This window comes from Amblyraja radiata, chromosome 29, assembly GCF_010909765.2.
Source record: "Amblyraja radiata isolate CabotCenter1 chromosome 29, sAmbRad1.1.pri, whole genome shotgun sequence".
NCBI classification, from domain to species: Eukaryota; Metazoa; Chordata; class Chondrichthyes; order Rajiformes; family Rajidae; genus Amblyraja; species Amblyraja radiata.
This window is the reverse complement of record NC_045984.1, coordinates 17,220,131-17,242,828: the sequence shown is the minus strand read 5'-3', so window position 1 is coordinate 17,242,828 and position 22,698 is coordinate 17,220,131. Positions and strand designations below refer to the sequence as shown.

Here is a 22,698-nt window from a genome sequence, read left to right as displayed (position 1 = left end):
CGCCAAGCACAATGTCCATTCTTTTTGCGCGACTCTCGCCTATTCTAATCCCAGACTATATAGTCGGTTCATGCCAAATTGCTGCACTGTCCTGAGATGGATAGTGATCCATTTGTTGCTGTCTGCATGCCCCTCCTACAGCCTATTTCTGTCCTGTACTGATCCGTAGCCGCCTCCATTGCTTGCCTGTTCTTGTCCTCAGTTGGGGGTCTGCTGAGCCCCATCCAGCCTGTGGCTTCCTACGGGGCAGACTTGACTCTTTGTTCCTATCACGGATTGTGACTTGTTCCTATCACAGATTGTGGAATGTTCTTCTCGGACCACAGATTGGAGCCCATTCCTGTCAAAGATTGTGGCCTGTTCCTGTCACTGATTGTATCCTGTTCCTATCACAGACTGTGGTCTGTTCCTATCAGATTGTAGTCTGTTCCTATCAGATTGTAGTCTGTTCCTATCCAGCCTATATTCCTCTTGTTCCTACGATAGGCCACAGATCAGGTAGATGCACAGAGTTTCTTGCCCAGAGGAGGTGAATCGAGGACCAATGGGCATAGGGTTAAGGTGTAGGGGGAATTATTTAATAAGCATCTGAGGAGTAACCTTTTCACACATAGGGTGGTGGGGGTATGGAACAAGTTGCCAGGAGAGGTAGTTGAGACAATAGACAATAAACAATAGGTGGAGTAGGCCATTCGTCCCTTCGAGCCAGCACTGCCATTCAATGTGATCATGGCTGATCATCCCCAATCAGTACCCCGTTCCTGCCTTCTCCCCATATCCCCTGACTCCGCTATTTTTAAGAGCCCTATCTAGCTCTCTCTTGAAAGCATCCAGAGAACCTGCCTCCACCGCCCTCCGAGGCAGAGAATTCCAGACTCACCACTCTCTGTGAGAAAAAGTGTTTCCTCGGCTCCGTTCTAAATGGCTTACTCCTTATTCTTAAACTGTGGCCCCTGGCTCTGGACTCCCCCAACATCGGGAACATGAGGCAGGGACTATCCCAACGTTTAAGAAATAGTTCGACAGGGACATTGGATAAGACATGTTTGGAGGGATATGGACCAAACTCAGGCAGGTGGGACTAGAGAAGCTGGGACATGTTGGCCGGTGTGGGCAAGTTGGGCCGAAGGGCCTGTTTCTACGCTGTTAGACTCTGAATCTGCCCCAGCCCTGCTCATTCTCCAGGGGCTCGACATCTCGCCGCTCCTGCACTGGTTGGCTGGTTGGGGCGGTGCGTGCGGAGCCCGAGTGACGCAATGAAGCCCGTGTGTGCTTCGGTGATGTCATCGAGGACCGTGCGTGCCCCGGTGACGTCAGCGTGGACCGTGCGTGCTCCCGTGATGTCAACGCGGACCGTGCGTGCGCCCGTGACGTCAGCGCGGCCGTGCGTGGGTCTGCGTCGCCCTCGGCCTCGGTGTCTGCGCCTCCTCACGTCCGCCTCTCGCTGCTGCCTTTCCCCGGCCATGTCAGTCAACTACGCGGCGGGACTGTCACCCTACGAGCACAAGGGGAAGTGCGGTCTACCCGAGGTAAGGAAGCGCAGGTCGCGCAGCTACCAGGCTTGAGTTGAGTAGCAGCGGTGTCGAGTAGCTGGTCCAGGCCCCAATGCCCCGGGCCCCACTCTCGGCTCGTCCCAGCCAGGATCATTGTTGATGTCTCTGTGTCGTAGAATCAGTGTCTTGGATGAGCTGCGACGTGTGGAGATCGGTGCATGTTGATAAGCGAGGGGATGTGGGCATCACTAACTATTAACGTACACACAGGTAAATGATAACAAACACAAAATGCTGGAGTAGCTCAGCTGGTCAGGCTGCATCTGTGGAGGGTGCTGCTGTCTGGAAAATTCCCACCACAAATACTAGCTGACCCGCTGAGTTACTCCTACACTTTGTTTTGCTGAATATTCCAACATCTGCAGTTCCTTGTGTTTCGGCTGTGCTAAAAAGATGTTGAAAGAGATCACGTTACACTGTCTGGGTTATTGTGTGATATTGGTAGAATAACTCCTAGGATAAGAAAGATTGCTCTATGAGACGAGGTTGGATGGAAAGAAATCAAAACCGAAAATGCAGAATATAAAACTGAACTGTTAGAAAGAACGTGTGGAACGAAAAATGGTCAACGTTTTGATTCTGTGACTAAACGTTGCAGATCCAGAAAAAGGTCAAAGCGCTGAAAGTTGGGCTGTTTTTCTTTCCACAGACGCTACCTTCCTTGCTGAGTTTTTCCGGCATTTCTGTTTTGATTTCAGTTTATCAGTATCTGTACTATTGTCATGACTTTTGGGGGATAAAGAGGACTTGTTTTGTCTGATGTTTAAATGCATTAGAGGTATTCTTAGTAAAATGTATAGAATATGACTATAGATGGTCATTTACCCTGACTGGAGAGGCAAACAGGGCAAAAGGAGACACAAGGAACTGCGAATGCTGGAATCTTATGTAGAACACAAAGTGCTGGTGGAACTGAAGAAGGATTCCGACCTGAAACGTCACCTATTCTTGTCGTTTGGAGGTGCTTCTCCGTGGATTGTCACCTTGTCGTGGTGGAGAAGCTTGTGTGGACCTGAGATCCTGTGAGCTATGCCATCTGGAGCTATGATCCTGATTGGACCACCCATGGCGGTAAGGTCGAAGGGGGAGGTCTCTGACAAAGAGCAATCCAACCAAGACCTCAACGGTGGAGCAGGCGGAGGACGATGGCTGACCTTAGTGGAGCGTCACAACGGCTGGGAAGGCGGATGAAGGCTGCAGCAAAAAAAGGGTCTATGGTCGTCTTGGACTCCATGCCACTGGATCCTGACCCAGATCTGTCAAGGACCGTGGGGTGGCTGTCTGTGCTCTAGTCTGCCCACGTTAAACAAAGTCATGCACAGGTGTCCTCCATATAGAGAATAGCACCCTAGAGACACCCATGGTCAGCCAATCAATCAATCAATCAGATTTATTCATCACATACACAATAACGTGCAGTCAAATGAACTTGCCAGCAGCGGGACAATAAAAAAAAAACACACAATAAAAATTTAACACAAACATCCACCACAGCATTCTTCACTGTGGTGGAAGGCACAAAGTACAGTCAGTCCTCCTCCATTTTCCCCCGTGGTCGGTGCCATAACCTCCGCAGTCGGCGCTGCGGGCGGCCAGATGTACAGGCCCTCTCGTCTGGAAGGTAAGTCCCGAATCGGTGCTTTCCTACCGGAGACCGCGGCTTCAGGATGACGTAGGCCGCAGGCAGGCGATCGGAGCTCTTCTCCAGGGATTCCCGGCGAGGGATCCTGCTCCAGATGATAAGTAAGTAAGTCCCCACCGTTCCCGCGGCTAGAAGCTCAGCAGACCGCGGCTTCAAGGTGTTGTAGGCCGCGGGCCGGCGGGTCGGAGCTCTTCTCCGGGGGTCCCCAACGAGGGAACAATGACCGAATGGGGCGTAAGAAGGAGGTGCTGCCTGACCCAGCATTTTGTGTTGTATATTAGAGAATGATCTTTATATAAAGAACTAGCCATGTTCTTATTTAATGGGGAAACACGTTCAAAGGCTGATACAGTCTTGAGCTAATGAACAAAGTGCTGGAGAAATAAGAAACAGGAGAATGCTGGAATTGAGCAAAACACAAAGTGCTTGAGGAAGATAGCGAGTCAGGGAGCATCTGCAGAGGGAATGGACAGGTGATGTTTGGGTTCGAGACCCTTCTTCAAACTGAAAGTTGAAAACTCTTTGGTGGCAGAACAATAAAAAGGGTCTCAACCCAAAACGTCACCTGTTCCTCTTCTCCAGAGATGCTGACTGACCCGCTACTCCAGCTTTTTATGTCTATTTTCAGTAAAAATGAAAAGTTGATTTAAGTTCCAGAAAGGGTGTGGGTGGTGGCTTTGGTTGATAGGCAGCACAGAGGGAATACGAAAGGAAGAAGCCATGGTTACTATGATGATAAGATGTTGATGAAGTAATCTGTTGATTGGTTAAGAGGACAATACATAGAGCTGTAGGATATACCCAGCATGCCAAGCAAGCTGCACAATAGGAGAGGAAAAATCTGAATCAATATTATAGACTGTCACACAGTAAATACTGGACATTTCCTATAGCATTGCACTTTATATCTTTTGTGTGCCTGTTTGTTTTCTCTCTCTCTAACTGATCTCATTAAGCTTTCAACCAAATGTCACCTTCAGCAGTTCATCACCATTGCAATCCTGATCAGAGATTCCCTTTGTCACGTATATCCCTGCGCCACCCTCTCTGCAACCACAAACCACAATCACTTTTCCAGTTGTGATGAAAGTTCGTCACCTTCAAACATCAACTCTGTTTCTTCCTCCATAGACTTGCTTAATATTTCCAGCACTTTCTGTTTTTACTGCAGATTCCCAGCATCTGCGTTTTTATTATTTTCATCTTCAGTACAGGAATGAAGTGACATTCCAGAGTTGAACTGGCATCAGTGAGCAACAACTGATCCAAATTGACATTTACCATGGTTTTATTTTCACAATAACCTGGAGCGGTTGTTAAAGCAGGTGCTATTTCAAAGCCACTTGATTAAGTTTCGAAATTAAACCAAATTGTATTCTTAACATTACAGAATTTTGATTCCCCTGAGGAGTTAGAGAGGAAAGTGTTGGAGCTGGCTGATTTGGTACAAAATGCCTCATACTTGGTTGTGCACACTGGAGCTGGGATCAGCACATCCTCAGGAATTCCTGACTTCAGGTACTTTGCCTTGGTCTACAAAACTAATTTTGAACAGTGTCCTGCATTTGCATGTTCCACCTTCATGTTATATCCGTCTAAAATATGAAATATCAGGCATGTTCTGTTTTCTGATTGCCAACAATTCTCTCCAGATCAGACACGTGCCATGAGTAATTATTCAGGCAGTCAGTCGGCTTTTTTTAAAAATCTTAAACCGCGCATGCGCAGATTGTTCTCTCTGTAAAAATAAAGAAAGTAACAATTCAATTTGCCCAAGGCTTCCAAATCTCCTTCATTCTGAATTACTGAATGGGTGGAGGTGGAGGGTGACAGCAGGTGGAGAGATGGTGGGAAAAACGGGAGCACGCCGGGACAAGTTGAATCAGTTGTGATCTTATTGAATGACAATACTAGTTCAAGGGTCCAATTGGGGGGAGAGTTCCTTTCACAGCGTGTGATTAGTCTGGCCAGGGGTAAAGTTGAAGGGAAGGCAGGAGTGTTGAGAAGTAGGCTGCTGCGCATGCGCAGTACACAGTCCACGCTGCAAAGGCAGGATTTCAGCTGCCTTTAGCTCTGCTTGAAATTGACAGCTTGAAGCAGCGTCCGTGGCACGTCAGCTGCACACACATTCCCGTATTACATGTACTGCGCATGAAAGGCACGGAAAATTATGCTTTTCTCTTAGATCGATCTCTTAGGCATAATTCTCCCTTGCCTTTATTATTTATATATAATAATTATCATTTTATAATTTTAGTCGGGGTAGGCAGTGCCTACCTTGCCTACCCTGACGGCATGTGCCTGCTCCAGATGTCTGGAGGTTCAGTGAATCACTCCAAGATAATTTGTGCAGTCCGCTCCTGATGCTAAATAATAAGATGCAAAGCCCTAGGCAACAGTAGATCTGCGTGCATCTTGAAATGTACTGAAACCTGCATCCCTCCCTCACCGACAAAACGGCCGGCATACCTGACGCCCATGTTAGGCTCATGGCCACACCTTCAACTTGGAAAAAGTGAGAGTAGTTGTGGAGGGTGAGGATAAGTTCCCCCAGATGGAGAAGAATGTTAGTTGAGGGAAATAGATTGGGCCTTTGTTCAAGAAAGAACTGGAAGGCCATGAGACCTTCCTGATGGAGGTGCTAGGGGACGGGATGTTCATGGTAAAGATGAGGAAATGGGGCCCTAGAAATGGAAAGATTGAAGAGTTGATAGAAATGTGAGGTGTCTGGGATCTGGATTGGAAAGGACTAGAAGGAGAGGATGCTTGGAGTCCTTGGAAATGAGCTCTGTGGGGAAGACAAAATCAAAATTAATGGGTCGTGAATCTGGTGGAGAATAAAGTGATGTTGAGATCTACTGCGCGTCCGGGTGAGTGAGGCCCGGAGCTGCGGGAGATACAGAGCAAGGACCTGCGTGTGTCGACACATGGTGGAGACTGTAGAACGCATTGCATGGGAGGAGAACTATTGTGAGAAGTGGTGGATTGAGTACAGGTACCCGAAATCCTGGTTGGGTCCGACAGGGAGGCTGCGAACTTTAACATTTGTGTTTTTCCATTCATGTCTAGAAATGTGCCTTTTGTTTAGAGCCCTTTATTTTTTAATGGAAAACATACAGTCATTTACGCATTGTTGTATTATCATATTTTGAAACTATTGATTAAGTGTTACACACTTGCCGTTCCTCATTTGCGTTATGTGATCAATGCAGAGCAGAAGCCATTAAATGTGAACCACGAAGCGGATACATTTATTGGTTTACCACTTTTCGATCTGATCAAAATGCAAGATCTGCTTGCAGGCCACCATTCCTCAGCACGCCTGTAATGACACACTTTACCTGAGTGGCATAGGTTTTGGCTCTCATAGAATAACTATATTGAGTCGTACAGTACGGAAACAGGCCCTATGGCCCAACTCGTTCATGCCAACCAAAAGGCCCCACATCTGATAACAACTACTCAAAGTCCCTGCTGCCTTTGCTATTAAACCAAATGTAAAGTGACAGTGAATAAATAAAATGCAATGAACAAGCAAACGTTGAACAATAGATTACATTAGCTAATTTGTTGATGCTATGTTTTAGGTGTATTACACTTTGGTACTTGTGGATCCCACAGGAAGCTTCGACGTGCAGCCTTGTGAGCCTCATTTGTAAACTATTGAATGGTGTTGTTGACAGGGGACCACGTGGAGTGTGGACGATGGAAGAACAGGGCCTGGAGCCCAAATTTGATACCACTTTCGAGGAAGCCAAGCCTTCTAAGACGCACATGGCACTGGTGGCGCTTCAGAGGGTTGGCATTGTGAAGTATGTGATCAGTCAGAACGTGGATGGGCTTCATGTCCGGTCAGGTTTACCAAGGTAGGCATTTTATAGTTTCTGTAGCTGATGCAAATGTTCATTTTGCTGATTTAGTGTCTCACCTGTTTGTCATAATAACACTGGTAAATATTGTTGTATATATGGATCTAGGTACCTGCCTATTTGTGCATTTGCTGACAAGTGGCACAAATGTTATTTGCCAGACAATGGCCATCTTGTGACTAAGAGTTGCTCGACCTTGCTTGCATTAAATGAAATTACCATAGCTAAGCCCCCACTAATAACGTTCCGCGTCTTAAGTCAGAGTAATCCTTTCAAAGATCACTTACCAATAGCCTGTTCACCACCCAGTTTAGGTTTCACAGGGACATAGAAATTACAACACAGACATAATCATTTGGCATCTGTTAAGATTTACACAGATCTTCTCCAAGACCTCGTAAGCTCATTCATATCACTTTATTCCTTGCCCAGCTTCCCATTAAAATAGTTTGTTATCTGCCTCAGGAACTTCATTTGATAACAGGTTCCACAAAGCTGGTGCATTTATCGATCATTGTCTTGTATTCATGATTTTGATCACTTCCAAGAGCAGACATATTTCTTAAATCCACCCTATTAAATCACATCATCTTAATGACTTCAATAAAACACCTCAGCCTCTCAGTGAAATAGTCAAAAGTGCTTGTTGCTTCCTAAATATTATCACCTTTCACATTAATTGTATTTTTCTAATTTCTGCAATAAAGATATTATTTCTCAATATTTTTGTGATATAGAGATCATAGCTGTTCAGGGCTCTAAAATATAATTTTCCCAATGATTTATATATTCACGTAACTTTTCTACTTTCAAATTCTATTCTCCCGCAATAGTGGTTCGCAAACTTTCCCTACTGCTTCTCTCCTTCCAGATTCACCAAATAAGCATCAACCCACATCAGCATTTTTATATTCAATGTGTGTTAACTATTTTAATTGCTAGTGTTGAAAGGAGGCTTTGAAAACATCTTAAGTCATTTCATCTGTCCAAATGATAACTTGTTACCATGACGGAATTTGGAATAGCATATCTTTTCTAGGTTGTCAAGCATACAAATGAGGTAGTGGTGTTGTTTTGTTATTGCCATGTATACCAAGATACAGTGAAAAGCTTTGATGTGTGTGCTATCCAGGCAAATCGTGCCACGTATGCGAATATTCATACTATACACTAGGTAATGCAAAACAGAAGGAAGCAGTACAGAATATAGTGTTCCATCTACACAGAAAGTGCTTGGGGTCATGACATAATGGAATGGGAGCAGCAATGAGTCCAAAACCTTTTGTCATTTGGATAAAAAATGTTCCTCAACTGAGACGAAGAATTTGGGATAAACTACTGGACCTAGAGTGTGTTCAGAATGTGGTACATGGTAGCATATGGAGTAAATTGAGTAATATGCTAACGATATATTTAAGGCCAGCTCATACATTAGGGAGAAAGGTTTCACATGACAAAAGGAAATAAAGTGGTTTATGGAGTGTAAACTCTGTGTACTAGCTGGGAATCGTTCTGAGCAGTAAATTCTGACATTACTATGTGATTGCCAATGCGTTTGCACATTTTCATTAAGTTGCTATTTGCAGGGACAGACTTTCAGAGCTCCATGGCAATATGTTTGTGGAAGAATGCACCAAGTGCGGCAAGTAAGTTTTCTACATTTTGTATCGCTCAATCCTGCATCGCATGCATAAATTAAGTGAATTGTTTGTTTTCCCCTTGTCTTTATTTAAGGTTTTTTTCCAGAGACTGAAAATCTATTACGCTATCGGAACTTAATCATAAGCAGTTTGTAAATGTATTGTGCGTCTCACTGGACATACTGCGCAATAGCTTTATTTGCGAAAGAAAAAATGGGTAAAATATTATGATCTTCCAATGTTTGACTGTAGTACATTGAAGAGTATATTGTGGGATCTTTTGTTTTGAAGGGAATTGATGGGTTTAATTGTGCACATCCTTAAATGATGGAACTGTTGCTACTGCACATAATTAGTATTTGGGTTAGCTACTTGCTCCTATTTACTAATCTGACGCAGACATTCATTTAAACAGGTGGCATTCTCAATGATATTGAGGACTTGCCAATTTAATATCTCTGCATCCTCTGGAACGGAGTGGTCACCATTCCATATTTTACCAACAGCTTTTTTTTCATTGTCCACCTTGGGTTGGGGCTTGTTCTCGCCTCGTTTTGTGTTAATCAAATAATTGCCAAACTACCTGCATATTAGCTATTCAAAAATACACTGCATGGCCCACAAAGAATCTGTCCTTAGGAATCACCCTTTCTCATCTAGTTGCTATTCTGTGGCAACATCATCTGTCAATGTGGGCTCATTATCCACATATATTCTGCAACGGCTAACTCTTAACAGCGGAGAACAATTGAAATAGGTAACATTCTATTTGAGGTGCAGTGACTGAGTGCTGAGGTCCAGTTGTTATCAATGTATCTCAATGATTGAGATTACCAATTTAGGCTTGTATGTTTGAATTACTTCCTTAAACCCTACTGCCACCTCCATAGATTTGTCGTAAGTCAGTATGGCTGTGATCAGCGTACAGGTGAAACTCCATGCTTGTTTATTTTCAATGAACAGGTGTAGATGAAAAATAGTGAGTCAAAGTTAAGCTCTTTATGGCCATTGGTGGAAAATGGTATAGCAGTGAGAAGATAATTGATTATCATTGATTTTCTGGCTATAACAGAATAATCATAACGGGCAGACACAAGAGACTGCAGATGCTGGAATCTTGAGTAAAAAACAAGGTGCTGGAGGAACTCAGCAGGCCAGGCAGCACTGTGGAGGGGAATGGACATCCGACATTTCAGGTTGGGACCCTTCTTCAGACGGAATCATAGCTGGCAGTCGGTGTTCCCAAACCAGACAATCTAACCTCAGCAGACTGAGTTGTATTTTGGGATCCCGGGCACCACAAGAGTAATTGCAGGTTCTGTGATTGTATGCAAAATGGAACATCTATGTAGCTTCTCATCAAAGAGCAGGGGAAAGCAACAAAACCATTTCCCATCGTGCAGTAACAATTTCTACGGACATTCCCAAAAACCGGAAGAAAAATCTTTCAATCTGGTACCCACTCCCATCAGTAAGACTGCCGGTTTTCACCTATCAACATTGCTCATGTCAACCGTTCCCTTTTCTACTGTACTACCATAGCTCTTTTCTTTGCCTCGGTTAACTCCTATCCTTCACGGTTCCAACTCTGTTCTCCCTTACTCTGTTTGCAGCAGAATAATCTCCTTATATTATATTGCACCAGCGCAACTGTGCTAATTAGCATGCATTGACTCTTAGTTAGTTGAAGTCTCAATTTTAAAATTCTATTCCTTGTTTTGAAACATCTTTATGACTTTGCAGAGTCCCTTTATAATTTCCTGTGGCCCCTTAAAACTGTCTTTGTAACACTGGTCCCTCATCTGATGAACCAATTGCCTAAATCTCTGGGACTTCCAGTGCCTCCAAATCATTCCCACATTGAGGGGACTAAAACTGAGCGCATTATTCGTGCTCAGTCTAGAGTAGTTTAGCATGATTTGCCCGATCTGGCCTTAACTGTTAAAGCCTAGAATTGGCTGTGTTTTTAACTATTTTCTCAACCTGCCCTACAGCTCACAATGACTCCTATACCCAAACATTCCCCTTGACCTTCTGTTTCTCCAGTCCATTTAGCACAGCACCCATTACTCTATCTTGCCTCTCCTCAATCTTTCTACCAAATTGTATCATCTCTCATTTCTCCACAATAATCTTCATTTACCTTACATCTACGCGTTCTATAATGGTTGGTATCTTATGCAATTTATCACTATCCTTCTCGAATTTACATTACCGCCAAGAACGAAGATCTTTTGTGTACCCCCTGTTTTATCTGATCTGAAAGTAAGGTTATGTTAAAATGACAAAATTTACAGTTTATATGTAGTCGGATAAAATTACATTTGAAGAACATAGGCTACCCCACATATTTATTTTATCTTTCATTTGAATCTAACTTCCCTGTATCTTAACTCCATTTACATTGATATATTCTTGTTATTTAAGATTATTCAGTTTTCAATCATTCAACCTCTAACTTAATCATGCATAAGATTTGATATTTCCATTCACCTTTGTATTAAGAAGTAATGATGTAGTCTTGATTGGCCCAGCTCAAACTTGTGAATCTGCACACTTAGATTAGATTTCTTCAATGGATGTAGATTTTCTCTCCCTTTCAAGAATTATTTAATCAGAGTAATTTAATCCATTTAGAGCTGGTATATATTTTTTGAGAAGTAACATGCCCAAGATGTTTGTTCACGGAATTATCACTTGCTTTACAATCCCATTGAATGGCAGATGGAAAGAGAAATGATGTCTGATGATTTGAGAACTAGTGTTAATATAAGTAACTTATTAACGTTTCCCTCACTGCTTTTCCATTATAGACAGTATGTTCGAGATTCAGTAGTAGGCACCATGGGACTGAAAGCAACAGGCCGCTTGTGTGATGTTAAAAAGGCCAGAGGTCTTCGAGCATGCAGGTATGAGGTCCTTGTGTGCTGTTTGTTACAGGTGGCATTTTCAAACTTTATTGTAGAACATTAACCATAGCCTTTCATAGCTCTGTCATTGCACATGTTGACTTTGAGTGTTCAAACACATTTAATATATCCGCAGTAAAAGAACAATGATATTACTTACTATACACCGCAAGGCTCCTGAGGGAAGTAGGAGTCAGAGGGCAGGCACAAAGGAGGGCAATAAAAGAACTTGTCAATGCCGCCAAATGGAGCAGTCACTGGCTGTGGCTGAAGAGAAAAGATGCTGTCTGGGCTGCCACGTGAGCATCTAGAGGCTAATCATAAGACACACACCCAGGGATGATCACCCTGCGGTGGGCCTGCCTCGACTGAGGGTGTCTCGTGATAAAAGACCAAAACACCCAGTGACGTTGAGGTACACAACTGAAGCTGTGCCTGATTGGTAGCAAAATCACCTAGTGGTCATCCCCAAGAATGTCAATCGTAGTGAAAAACCTTAGGGATTGTAACATCCAGTTCTACTAATCAATCTGTAATGTTACAGTTAGTGATATAATTTTGTTTTTCCTTTATAATTATGTCCCTGAAGACGTTTAATTTATGGCGCGAGAGATATATATATACCATCCGGTCTCTGGTAACTAACAATAAGAGCATATCATGAACTGGATTGAACAGTGAATATCAGCAAGCTAATAGATCAAAAGGGGAATCGTGGTCTACTGATCCAGCATTCCATTTGTCTTTCTAGCAGGAGCTGCCAGATGATGATCAGGAGTGGGTACTCTATTCCTGCTGCTTACGTGATTTTTAATCAGTGTTTAAAAATAAACCTGGTGGGGATATTTTCTATTTGAATGCTCGGCCTCGCTCAGGTGCATTAAACCTTTTGCTTAGTCATTCATGGGGAATAGAAATTGCTGATGATGTCAACATTTATTGTTTATCCCTTATTCTCCCTGCATGGTGGAAGCACATTTATGTTGTTTGGTCTGAAAAGTGAACTGAGCAAGCTGTTCAAGAAGGAACTGCAGATGCTGGAAGATCGAAGGTTGGCTTTTGGCCAAATTTAGTTTAGTTTAGAGATACAGCGTAGAAACTGGCCGTTTGGCCCACCGAGTCCGCACAGACCAGCGAGCCCCGCACATAAACAGTATCCTACACACACTAGATACAATTAACACTTATACCAAGCAGTCACGGGGAGAACGTACAAACTCCGTACAGGTAGCTCCTGTAGTCGGGATCGAACCCAGGTCTCCAGCGCTGTAAGGCAGCAACTCTACTGCTGCGTGCATTTCTTTATTTCATAGCAAAGTAATGATGCAATGCAGCCATCATGGTCAAACTTAATCTTCGCAGTTAAATGCATGCACATATCTTTGCCAAGTAACCCAAATAAACAATTCTTCCCATGCCTTCATAAAGGTGGGGCCATCTTTCTTGATTTATACCCGCTTCCAACAGGCTTCTTGAGTCTAACTCCTCACTGCATCAATAAATTTGGCCGTTTCATCTTAAAATAAATCTCTTTTCTGTCTTTCTATTTTCCTTGTCTCATTTCCTATGTTTTGGCTTCATTCCTAAATCTTCCACTCAGTCCGAAAGTAAGGTATGCCAATTAGCCTTTGAGAGCCTCAATAGAATATCTCTCCGACACAGTGAATCAATAGAAATGATTCATCAGTGCGACAGAGTAGTTAAGTTACTGGGCAAACAATTCAAAGTACAAGATTGGGGATCCAAAAATGAGTTCAAATCCCATCACCACAACTGTCGCAGTGAAAATAACAGCTTGCTGTAAAAAGCCATTGTATTCACTAGGAAACCAAATATGCTCCACTTCATCAGATCTGGTCTACAAGGGACTTTAGAGCCATGGCAACCCGATTGACTCTCAACTGCTCTCGGCATCAGTTTGGCAAACCCCCTAGTTCAAGGTGTAATTTAAATGCTGATCTTTGTCACAAAAACTCACATTCTATGAATAAACTATGAAATGAGTGTACATTTATGTTTGTCTCAGATCTTTCGAGGATGTGACTAAAAGAATAGATGTGGGGTAACAGTACATGTGTTATATTGGATTTTCAGGATGTTTTCACTTGGGCCCTACATAAGCCACATCTATTGCCACTAATAATCTATTAGTCACATCCTCAAAAGGTCAATCAGGATGGTAGCAGCATATAGAAATTGGGTTAATGTACTGACATTGATTCTGTATTGGTTATTAAACCGAAAATAAAGGGTAGAAATAAATGGATCAATCTCGGGTTGGCAGGCTTTGACTCGTGGTCTACTTGGGCCCCAGTATTTCCTAATCTACATCTGATTTGGCTGAGGGAGCCAAATGTCATATTTCAAAGTTGTTGGTAATCCTAATCTAGGTAGGATTGTGTGTGATATAAAGAGGCTGCGCTGGTATATGGACAAACTGCTTGAAGGGACAAAGACACGACGGATGGAATATTACAGAAAAAAATGTGAATTTATTCACTTAAGTGCACACAACAGTAAAATAATGTTTTTATTAAATGCTGAGGAATTGAGTTGTGCTGTTGTTTAAAGGGACCTAGTGGTATTTGTACATAGATTGCTGAGGGCCAACTGCAGCAACTAGCGAGTTGGGTGTCAAATGTTAAAGAAATCTTACTGCCATTGTATAGGGCCTCAGTGAGACCACACCTAGAGCGAGTGTGTACAGTTTTAGTCTCCTTATCTGGAGCCTGAAGGACTGTAGAAATGTAGTCAGTACAGATATCAATAGATTTCTGGGCATTATGGGAATCAAGGGTTATGGGAATGTTGCTGGAAATGGCATGTATAGCAGATCAGATGAAAAGCAATGCAGGCTCAAAAAAATCCAGATCTATCTTGCTTGAATTTTTTTACATTATTGTATTTCATAATTGTGTGCACATGCAATATTTGAGAGAAACTTAGTTGAATTGGGACAGCATAAAATAATTCAAATTATATTTGTACAGTTTAATAAGGTGGGGAATTAGTAACATTACTAAGATTGGTATGTTATATTTTAATCACACATTAAATTCTTTGAAAATGCATTCTTTGCTGTTACATGGTTTCCATCTAGCATCTGAAATGTGTGACCTTGACTATGCTGCAGTAGTGGTGGAGCAGATAAAAGCCAAGAGGATTAAAAAAATGTGATATTAGTATCTTAATACAAGAGAAACTACTAAATATTTCTGGTTGCCAAAACTCATGGGAGTTGTAGGATTTTCATGCAAATTTGTGGCAAATTTGATGCACATAATTAGTTGTAGACTTCCTGCTGGTTCACATTCTCGTATGCAGTATAACTTTGCATCAGTGTTTCAGACATGCATATTTCTGTATGTATGCCACTGCAGGAGAAAAGCTGTAGAATAATACAAACTCAGAACTCTGCAACTACTTAACTTTGACGGCGCAAGGTTCATTAAAGTGAACTTCCAAGCAGCCTTTTAGTGATGATGGGTAGGGGATGCAAGCTCAGCACCAATGAGTGATGGACAGAGTGTTAACGAGACCTTACGTGATGTACACTGATAATCAGCATTGATATTTTAGTGACCCAATTTTGGGAATGGTTAAGAGATTATGCCTCTAATTTATAATTAAAACACAAGAGCATTTTGACAGTTTACCAAGTTATGTATCATTGGCAATATGACCCCCATCCTATCTTGCCTGTTACCTTGAAAAATATAATTAAGAAGCATTTTGAAGTTCAGGAATTATGAGAAAAGGATTTTGCTGGTAAATGCCATTGCTTCCACACATTATCAAACCCAAACCATTAGATTTAACTAAGTGTTGACTCAGCAATGGCTTTGTTGGACACTTGTGCTCAGTCCGTCAAGGTCTTTGGGGAGTTAACAGTCGCTAGCTCACCTTCCCATTCCCATATTATGCCCTGGGCCTCCTCCATTGCGGAGGCCATGCACAAACTGGAGAAACAGCACCTCAGATTCCTCTTGGGTAGATTACAACCCAATGGGATGAACACTGAATTTTCAACTTTTAAGTAACTAACCCATAACAGGCTCCTTTCCTTCTCCCTCCCCATTCTCCCCAAAGAACCTCCCCCCTTTTCTAAAACTCCTTCCCCATCCACTTGCACCGTTTATAATGGATACACAATTAATAACTTTCCTATCCCCAAGCTTAACAATTCGCAATTCTTTATCCTTTTGACTCACACCTGTCTCTACATCTCTGGCATTTGTGCAACAATCTGCCTGTCAAATACCCCTCATCTGTTTACCTATTACCACCCATGCTCTGTCCTGCCCCATATCTCTCAGCTTTCCTTCTTGCTCCCCTGCCACGCCATTAGTCTTAAAAAAAGCTTCTGACTCGAACCATCATCTATCCATTTTCTCCAGGGATGCTGCCTGACCCGCTGAGTTACTCCAGCATTTTCTGTCTATTGCGTGGGATTATTTAATGGATAACCAAGTGTGGCTCTACATCCCCAGCCTGGTTTTGCATGACCCCATCAAATGGACACTCCATAAAATATGCCCGCCCCATAAATACGTGTCAACGTGCCTCACTAGCGAGCACCTTTAAAGCCACAAATCGTGGGCAGATTATTGACGTTGTGTGGGTCTTAAGTTCAAAAAGCATTAATTTTCCTAAACGATATTGTGATTGGAAAGACTCTTCAATCCTCACAGATTAATTTCTCAAATTCCTACAATTGTGGAGAAACTGAAAAGTGCAATAAGTAATATAACCTTGTTCCTATGCTTACAAAGCACGGTACTAAAATTTATTAACACAATCAATTATTGACTGGTAAGTAATGGTCAAAGTACACTCTTAAATTAAAAACATCGGCTAAGTATGCAAATGCATACATGTTTCATTCCTAATGCAAAACTGTCAGTAACAGAGACCTCATGCCAGAGTTGGCGTATCTATTCCAAAGATCCGTAAACTATAATTCAACTTAACCAATTAATTCAGTGAATATATTATTTGACTTATGACTGTTAGTTTCTATTACAGAACAGCTACAATATTTATGCATTCTTTGATTTGCAGTATTGGAAAGGTCAGAGTGTAAGTGTAGGAAGACGTTTTCAGAATACTGCATAAACTGACTATTCAAAATTTTGAATCTAGAGGAAAATTGCAAGATACCATTTTGGACTGGGAAGATGCATTACCTGACAGGGACCTCAGTTTGGCAGATGAAGCCTGCAGGTATGTTTAAAACCATTCAGTCGGTATATGCTTTCAAAAGTTTCAAAGGTCTTTTACTGTCACGTGTACTAATTAAGGGACAGTAATATGCAAATTACCATACAGCCATACTAAAAAAAAAATCAACAAGACGCACAGCTACATAAAAGTTAACATTAACATTGACCACAGCGGATTCCCCACATTCCTCACTGTGATGGAAGGCAATAAAGTCCAATCTTCTTCCTCTTTATTCTCCCGCGGTCGGGGCAGTCAAACCATCCGTTGGTGCGATCAAAGCTCCCGCAGCCAGTGGTCGAAGCCCCTGCGTCGATGCGATCAAAGCTCCCGCGTCGGGGAGGTCGAAGCTTCTGCGGCTTGGAGCTCCCGAAGTCGGTCTCTAACCAGAGACAGCGAGCACCTTGATGTTAAAGTCCACAGGCTCCCGCGGTTGGAGCTCCGAGGTCGATTCCTGGCAAAGGGATCGAAAGCTCCGCGATGGTAAGTCCGCAGGCTACGGTGGTTGGAGCTCCCGAAGTCAGTCATCAGCAAGAGGCCGCCAACTCCTCGATGTTAGGCCACAGTGCGGACGGAGATACGATACGGAAAATAAATCGCATCTCCGTCGAGGTAAGAGATTTTTTAAAAAGTTTCCACCCACCCCCCACATAAAAAAAGCTAAAGAACACTAAAAGCATACATTTAACACATACTATTAAAACAACAAAGAAGGAAGGGACAGACAGACAGTTGGCATGGTAGTGGCATCGGTGAGAAAATATCCGGAGTCATTGAGTCAAACGGGTCCTTTGACCCACCAGGTCCATATTGACCATCAAGCACCCATCTGCATTAATCCAACTTCATTCCCTCCATATTTCCATCAACTCCCCCAGATTCTACCGGTCACTTACAACCTCTCCCTATAGCTCACACCCTCTAGTCCTGGCAAAATTCTCGTAAATCTTCTCTGAACCCTTTCAAGCTTGACAATTTATTTCCTATTCCACGGTGCCCAGAACTGAACACAATATTCTAAATGAGGTCTCACCAACGTCTTATACAACTGCAACATGACCTCCCAACTTCTATACTCAATACTCTGACTGATGAAGGCCAATGTGCCATAGGCCTTTTTGACCACTTTATCTACCAGTGACTCGACCTTCAAAAAACCATGCACCTGCACTCCTATATCCCTCTGCTCTACAAAACTCCTCAGAGACCTACCATTCACTGTGTGGGTCCTGCCCTTGTTAGACGTCCCAAAATGCATCACCTTGCATTTCTCTGTATTAAATTCTATCAACCATTCCTCAGCCCACCTGGCCAATCGATCAAGATTCTGCTGCAATCTTTCACAACCATCTTCACGATCTGCAAAACCACCCACTTTTGTATCATCAGCAAACTTGCTAATCTTGCCCTGTATGTTCTCATCCAAATCATTGATGTAGATGACAAACAGTAAAGTGCCCAGCACCAAACCCTGAGGCACACCACTAGTCACAGGCCTCCAGTCTAAGAAGCAACCTTCCACCATCACCCTTTGCTTCCTTCCATGCAACCAATTTGCTATCCAATGCCAATAATCAAATGCCTAATAATTTATTTTTACACAGCAAAATCTTTCAAAAGCACCTCAGCCTCCTGCACCTTCTGCTAGTGTCTTCCTGTAATAGCCCTGCCCACGTCATCCTTTTACTTCTCCATTCTATACTCTCCATCACGAAGCCTGTGCACAACTTAGTCTCCACCACCTGTGCTCTTCACCCATTCCCAAAGTGCTTTCTTGAAGCAATGATGTGTTTATGCTGTATGGGTCAATATAATGTGGAAGTATATATTATGAATTGGTTTATGTTTGTTGCATGTATGAAGATACAGTGGGGAAAAAACTTAGTTTACGTACTATCCAGGAAAAACATGAGAAATTAAACAGAGTGCAGAATAGACAGATAAAGTGCTGATTTTTTTTAAATGCAAGGGCTGCTACAAGGTGGAATGGAAGATTGAGAATTCATCCTTGATATATGAGAGGTCCAGTCTGATAACAGTAGGGAAGAAACTGTTCTTGAATCTGGTGCTACCTATTTGCAAGCACTTGTATCTTCTGCCTGACAGAAGAGGGATGAAGAGAGAGTGACTAGATTGTGAGTGACTTGATTATGTTGGCCACTTTCCTGAGGCATCATGAAGTGTCAGGGGCTTGGTTTGTGTGATGGACAGGGTTGTGTCACAAATCTCTGCAGTTTCTTGTGTTGGGTAGAGCAGTTGCCAAGCCAACCTAGACTGTATCTGGAAGGATGTAGAAATTGGTAAGAGTAATCAGAAACAGGCTGAAAATCTTTAGCCTAGAACGTAAGCACTAAAATTATGAAAACACAATGTGAATGATTAGATGGTATATGTTATTTTAAATGTATGTTTTCTGTTGTTATTTTAGTCTGAGCGTCAGCATTTATATTTTAGTTATATACAAGCTATGAGGAATTCTAACTTCATCACCTGCAGAAACAATTTTTCATTTGTTTTCTCCAACCCCACAGGAAATCTGATATGTCCATCACATTGGGGAGCTCTCTTCAAATCAAACCGAGTGGAAATCTGCCATTTAATACAAAAAAGAAAGGAGGAAAGTTGGTTATTGTTAATCTTCAAGCCACCAAGCTGGTAAGTATGATTGGAGCTTGAGCTTTTGTTCAATTTTCTGCTTTTTTAAAATTTTCATTCATTTTTCATTAGTGCTTTGAGCAGTCACTTAATGTCAAATTCTTGTAAAGAGGTGCATTGATTTTCAATCTCTAAGTACAAAGTGTTGAAAAGGAGCAATTTGCATGCCATTTTAGTTTCTATTGATGACATCTGTATTGTTCCAGAAGTTGAAAATAGATTTTTCCATTTGGAGTCCATCCATTTGTAGATGTTCTGAAATCCAACAGATGGTCTTGATGAAATCACGGTGATGCCAATTCTGTGATATTTTTAATTATTTCTTCAGAAAGATCTATATATCCTTTCATATAAATGCATGTATCGTTTTTCTAACGCATATTCTGGGGTTTTTTCCACACTGAGGCACTATTTAGCCCAACCTGAAGATGAAAGAGATTGTCGACCAGTTGTCTGCATGCTTGTTTTAAAAGTTGCGTGCAGCATCATGAATGTAAAATATAATTTCTTTGTACTTGGCATTTATTATTAGTGGAAGGAGAGAAAATGTGCCAAGTTTGTTTTAAATAGTTAAAAACTGAAAAATTCAAATCCTAATGTGGAGAATCTTTTTGAATCTGATTTTCTTTTCACAAATCTGGATGCAGCTTTGCTGAACCATGGGTTGTGGAGGAAACCTGAGTCCTTACCCAAACCAATGCAGTTTAGTTTAGGCCCTTTGACCCACTGAGTCCGTGCCAACCTGTGATACCCTTACACCAACACTATCCTACACGCATTTTCGGCAATTTACAATTTTACCAAGCCAATTAACATACTGTACGTCTGAGTAAACCCATGCAGATTACGGGGAGAATGTATAAACTCCCAGAGCACATCGTAGTCAGGATCGAACCGGCGTCTCGGGCGCTGTAAGGCAGCAATATCTACCGCTGCGCCACCGTGCCGCTTCCCAAAACTGCCCCAAGTGGTCTGGCCAATAATTTGAAACATGCTAATTAGTGTAATGTGGGGTATGTGGCAACTGATTTACACACAGGTGTCTCTAAAATACAGTTTTGACCAAACATTGTGTTCTGCTGAAGTTTAACAGTGAATATTGGTCAGAATATTGATGTCCCGGAGATGCTGTCTCCAGGGATGTTGTCTGTCACTCAAGTTCATTATTTCTTCCATAGGCCCCCCCCCATTCATTGTGTATTCCATAGTTTGATTGGTGCTGCAAAAATGCATCTCCTCACATTCATCGGAATTAATTTCCACCTGACATTTCTCTGCCCATCTTATCAACTGAACAAAATTATTCTGCAGATGAAGGCTTCCCTCCTCACTATCAACATTTCAATCTTTGTGTCATCTATCAACTTAATCAGAGGAATGATGAGTAAGTTCAGATCACATGAAGGTTGGGCTGGAATCTGCTCCACATCTCCATGCACTACCCTTTATTATTTATCAAAATCACTTAAATCAGATGCCTTTCTATTCTCATATTCACTTGTGTTTTTTTTACATCCTTTCTGACCTTTCTATATTCTGTTGAAACTGGCCTACGCTATTAATCTGACAACAATCATATATTTCCTTTTTTGTTCATTTCACTATAATGCAAATCCGTTCTTAACCCATTGAAGTTGACACACTTTGACAAATACTTTGCACTCTTTGCCATATTTAAATGAATCCATACAATAATATGATCACTTAAATGTTACTTCTCTTGTAAACAATGAGGAGAATAGTTTTAATGGTCATTGGTTATTCCACTTCAATCCATACTCAATGTGTTTTTATTATATTCCTCCTTATGTCCCCAGGATCGATATGCAGATCTCCGAATATTTGGCTTTGTTGATGAAGTTATTACTAAATTAATGAAACGGCTCGGTGTTGAAATACCTAAATGGGAAGGACCCCAGGTAGTGGAGACAGCAGAACCAATCAAGGAGGAGATAGAGAACCATCTTTCAGAGAAAGAAGATCTGGACAATAAACCCAAAATCGAGATCAAGCAGCAAAATGGAGACGCTGAAGAAGAGGGAACGAGTGGCCTGAAATCAATAGCGTCCCTCTCCTCAAAATCCAATGGCTGCTTCAAACAAGATTGCCAAGATGTGGACTGTAGTACTTTCGAGGCTAAACGTATCAAGTTCGAGCCGGTCATGGTGTGACACGTCACTATGTGCAATACCTTTGGGCAATTTTCTTCTCGCAAACATTGCTTAATTGTGACTACCGTATATCCCGGCGACGAAGATGCACCTGCGTCGAAGACGTACCCCCATTTTGAGTTGCTAAATTTTGGAAAAAAAACATTTGCCTTGGTGGTAGCCGTTTGCGTATTGTTTTGCATTCCGTATTGTTTTCATATAAAACAAAGATGTATATACCGGTAATAAAAAAAATACAGCGTTTGGAATAAATTAACATTTTATTGCGCACGACACAAAGATTACAAAAAGGAAAAACATTCTAATCTTCAAATCTGAAAAATTCACTACTATCATCCGAATGTTCAAAACATGATAATTCATCAGGGTCATCACTGCTGTTCGAAATATCACTATCATCAAATAAAATGTCGTCTTCTGAGCCATCATTGCTGATGCCACATTTATCAAAAGCTTTGACGACAATTTTAGTCTTAACACGGTTCCACGATTTTAAAACCCACTGGCACGCCTGAGCAATGTTTGGCCTTTTCATACGACCTGTTGGCGTTAGATCATGATCTGTGCTCCTCATCCACTGATTCCATTCCTCTTTCATAAACGATTTAAAGGGTTTGTTGATGGATACGTCCAAAGGCTGAAGTTTGCAAGTTAACCCACCGGGGATCACTGCAAGTTTCGACATCACTCTCTTTACCCTTTCTTTAGTAGCCGTAGTTAGGTGAGTGCGAAACTGGTCCCACACAAGTAGGGATGTTTTTTTAAGAAGGCCCTCGGGACGCCTTGACCAGACCTTATCCAACCATAGTTCCATCCCCATCCATCCATCACTTTGGATGCACGTGGATAACAATCCCAGGTGGAATTTTGTCTTTTGGTGTGGTTTTCCTCTTAAAAATAAGTAGTGGTAATTTAGTCCCATCCGTAAAACATGATAGCACTGCAGTGCAGTGGCTTTTCTCGTGTCCTGATGTCTTTATAGTTACGGATTTGGAGCCTTTGATATCCACTGTCCTATTTGAAACCACATCAAACGTTA

At 42.0% G+C, this 22,698-nt stretch overlaps 1 protein-coding gene across 1 annotated transcript; it reads left to right on the top strand.

Annotated features, from left to right (window-relative positions):
• Nucleotides 1-1,370: 1,370 nt before the first annotated feature.
• sirt6 (sirtuin 6) lies at nt 1,371-22,080 on the top strand. The gene is made up of 8 exons (XM_033046701.1): nt 1,371-1,529; nt 4,586-4,713; nt 6,879-7,061; nt 8,651-8,710; nt 11,518-11,613; nt 16,756-16,836; nt 19,365-19,488; nt 21,306-22,080. The coding sequence occupies exons 1-8, from the start codon at nt 1,464-1,466 to the stop codon at nt 21,657-21,659; spliced, it is 1,092 nt and encodes a 363-aa protein (XP_032902592.1). The 5' UTR covers nt 1,371-1,463; the 3' UTR covers nt 21,660-22,080.
• Nucleotides 22,081-22,698: the final 618 nt, after the last annotated feature.

Coding starts and splice junctions, on each gene's coding strand:
- sirt6 (XM_033046701.1), top strand. CDS start 1,464: ATGTCAGTCAACTACGCGGCGGGACTGTCACCCTACGAGCACAAGGGG. Junction 1,530..4,585: donor GGAAGTGCGGTCTACCCGAG/GTAAGGAAGCGC, acceptor TTAACATTACAG/AATTTTGATTCCCCTGAGGA. Junction 11,614..16,755: donor AGAGGTCTTCGAGCATGCAG/GTATGAGGTCCT, acceptor TTTTGAATCTAG/AGGAAAATTGCAAGATACCA.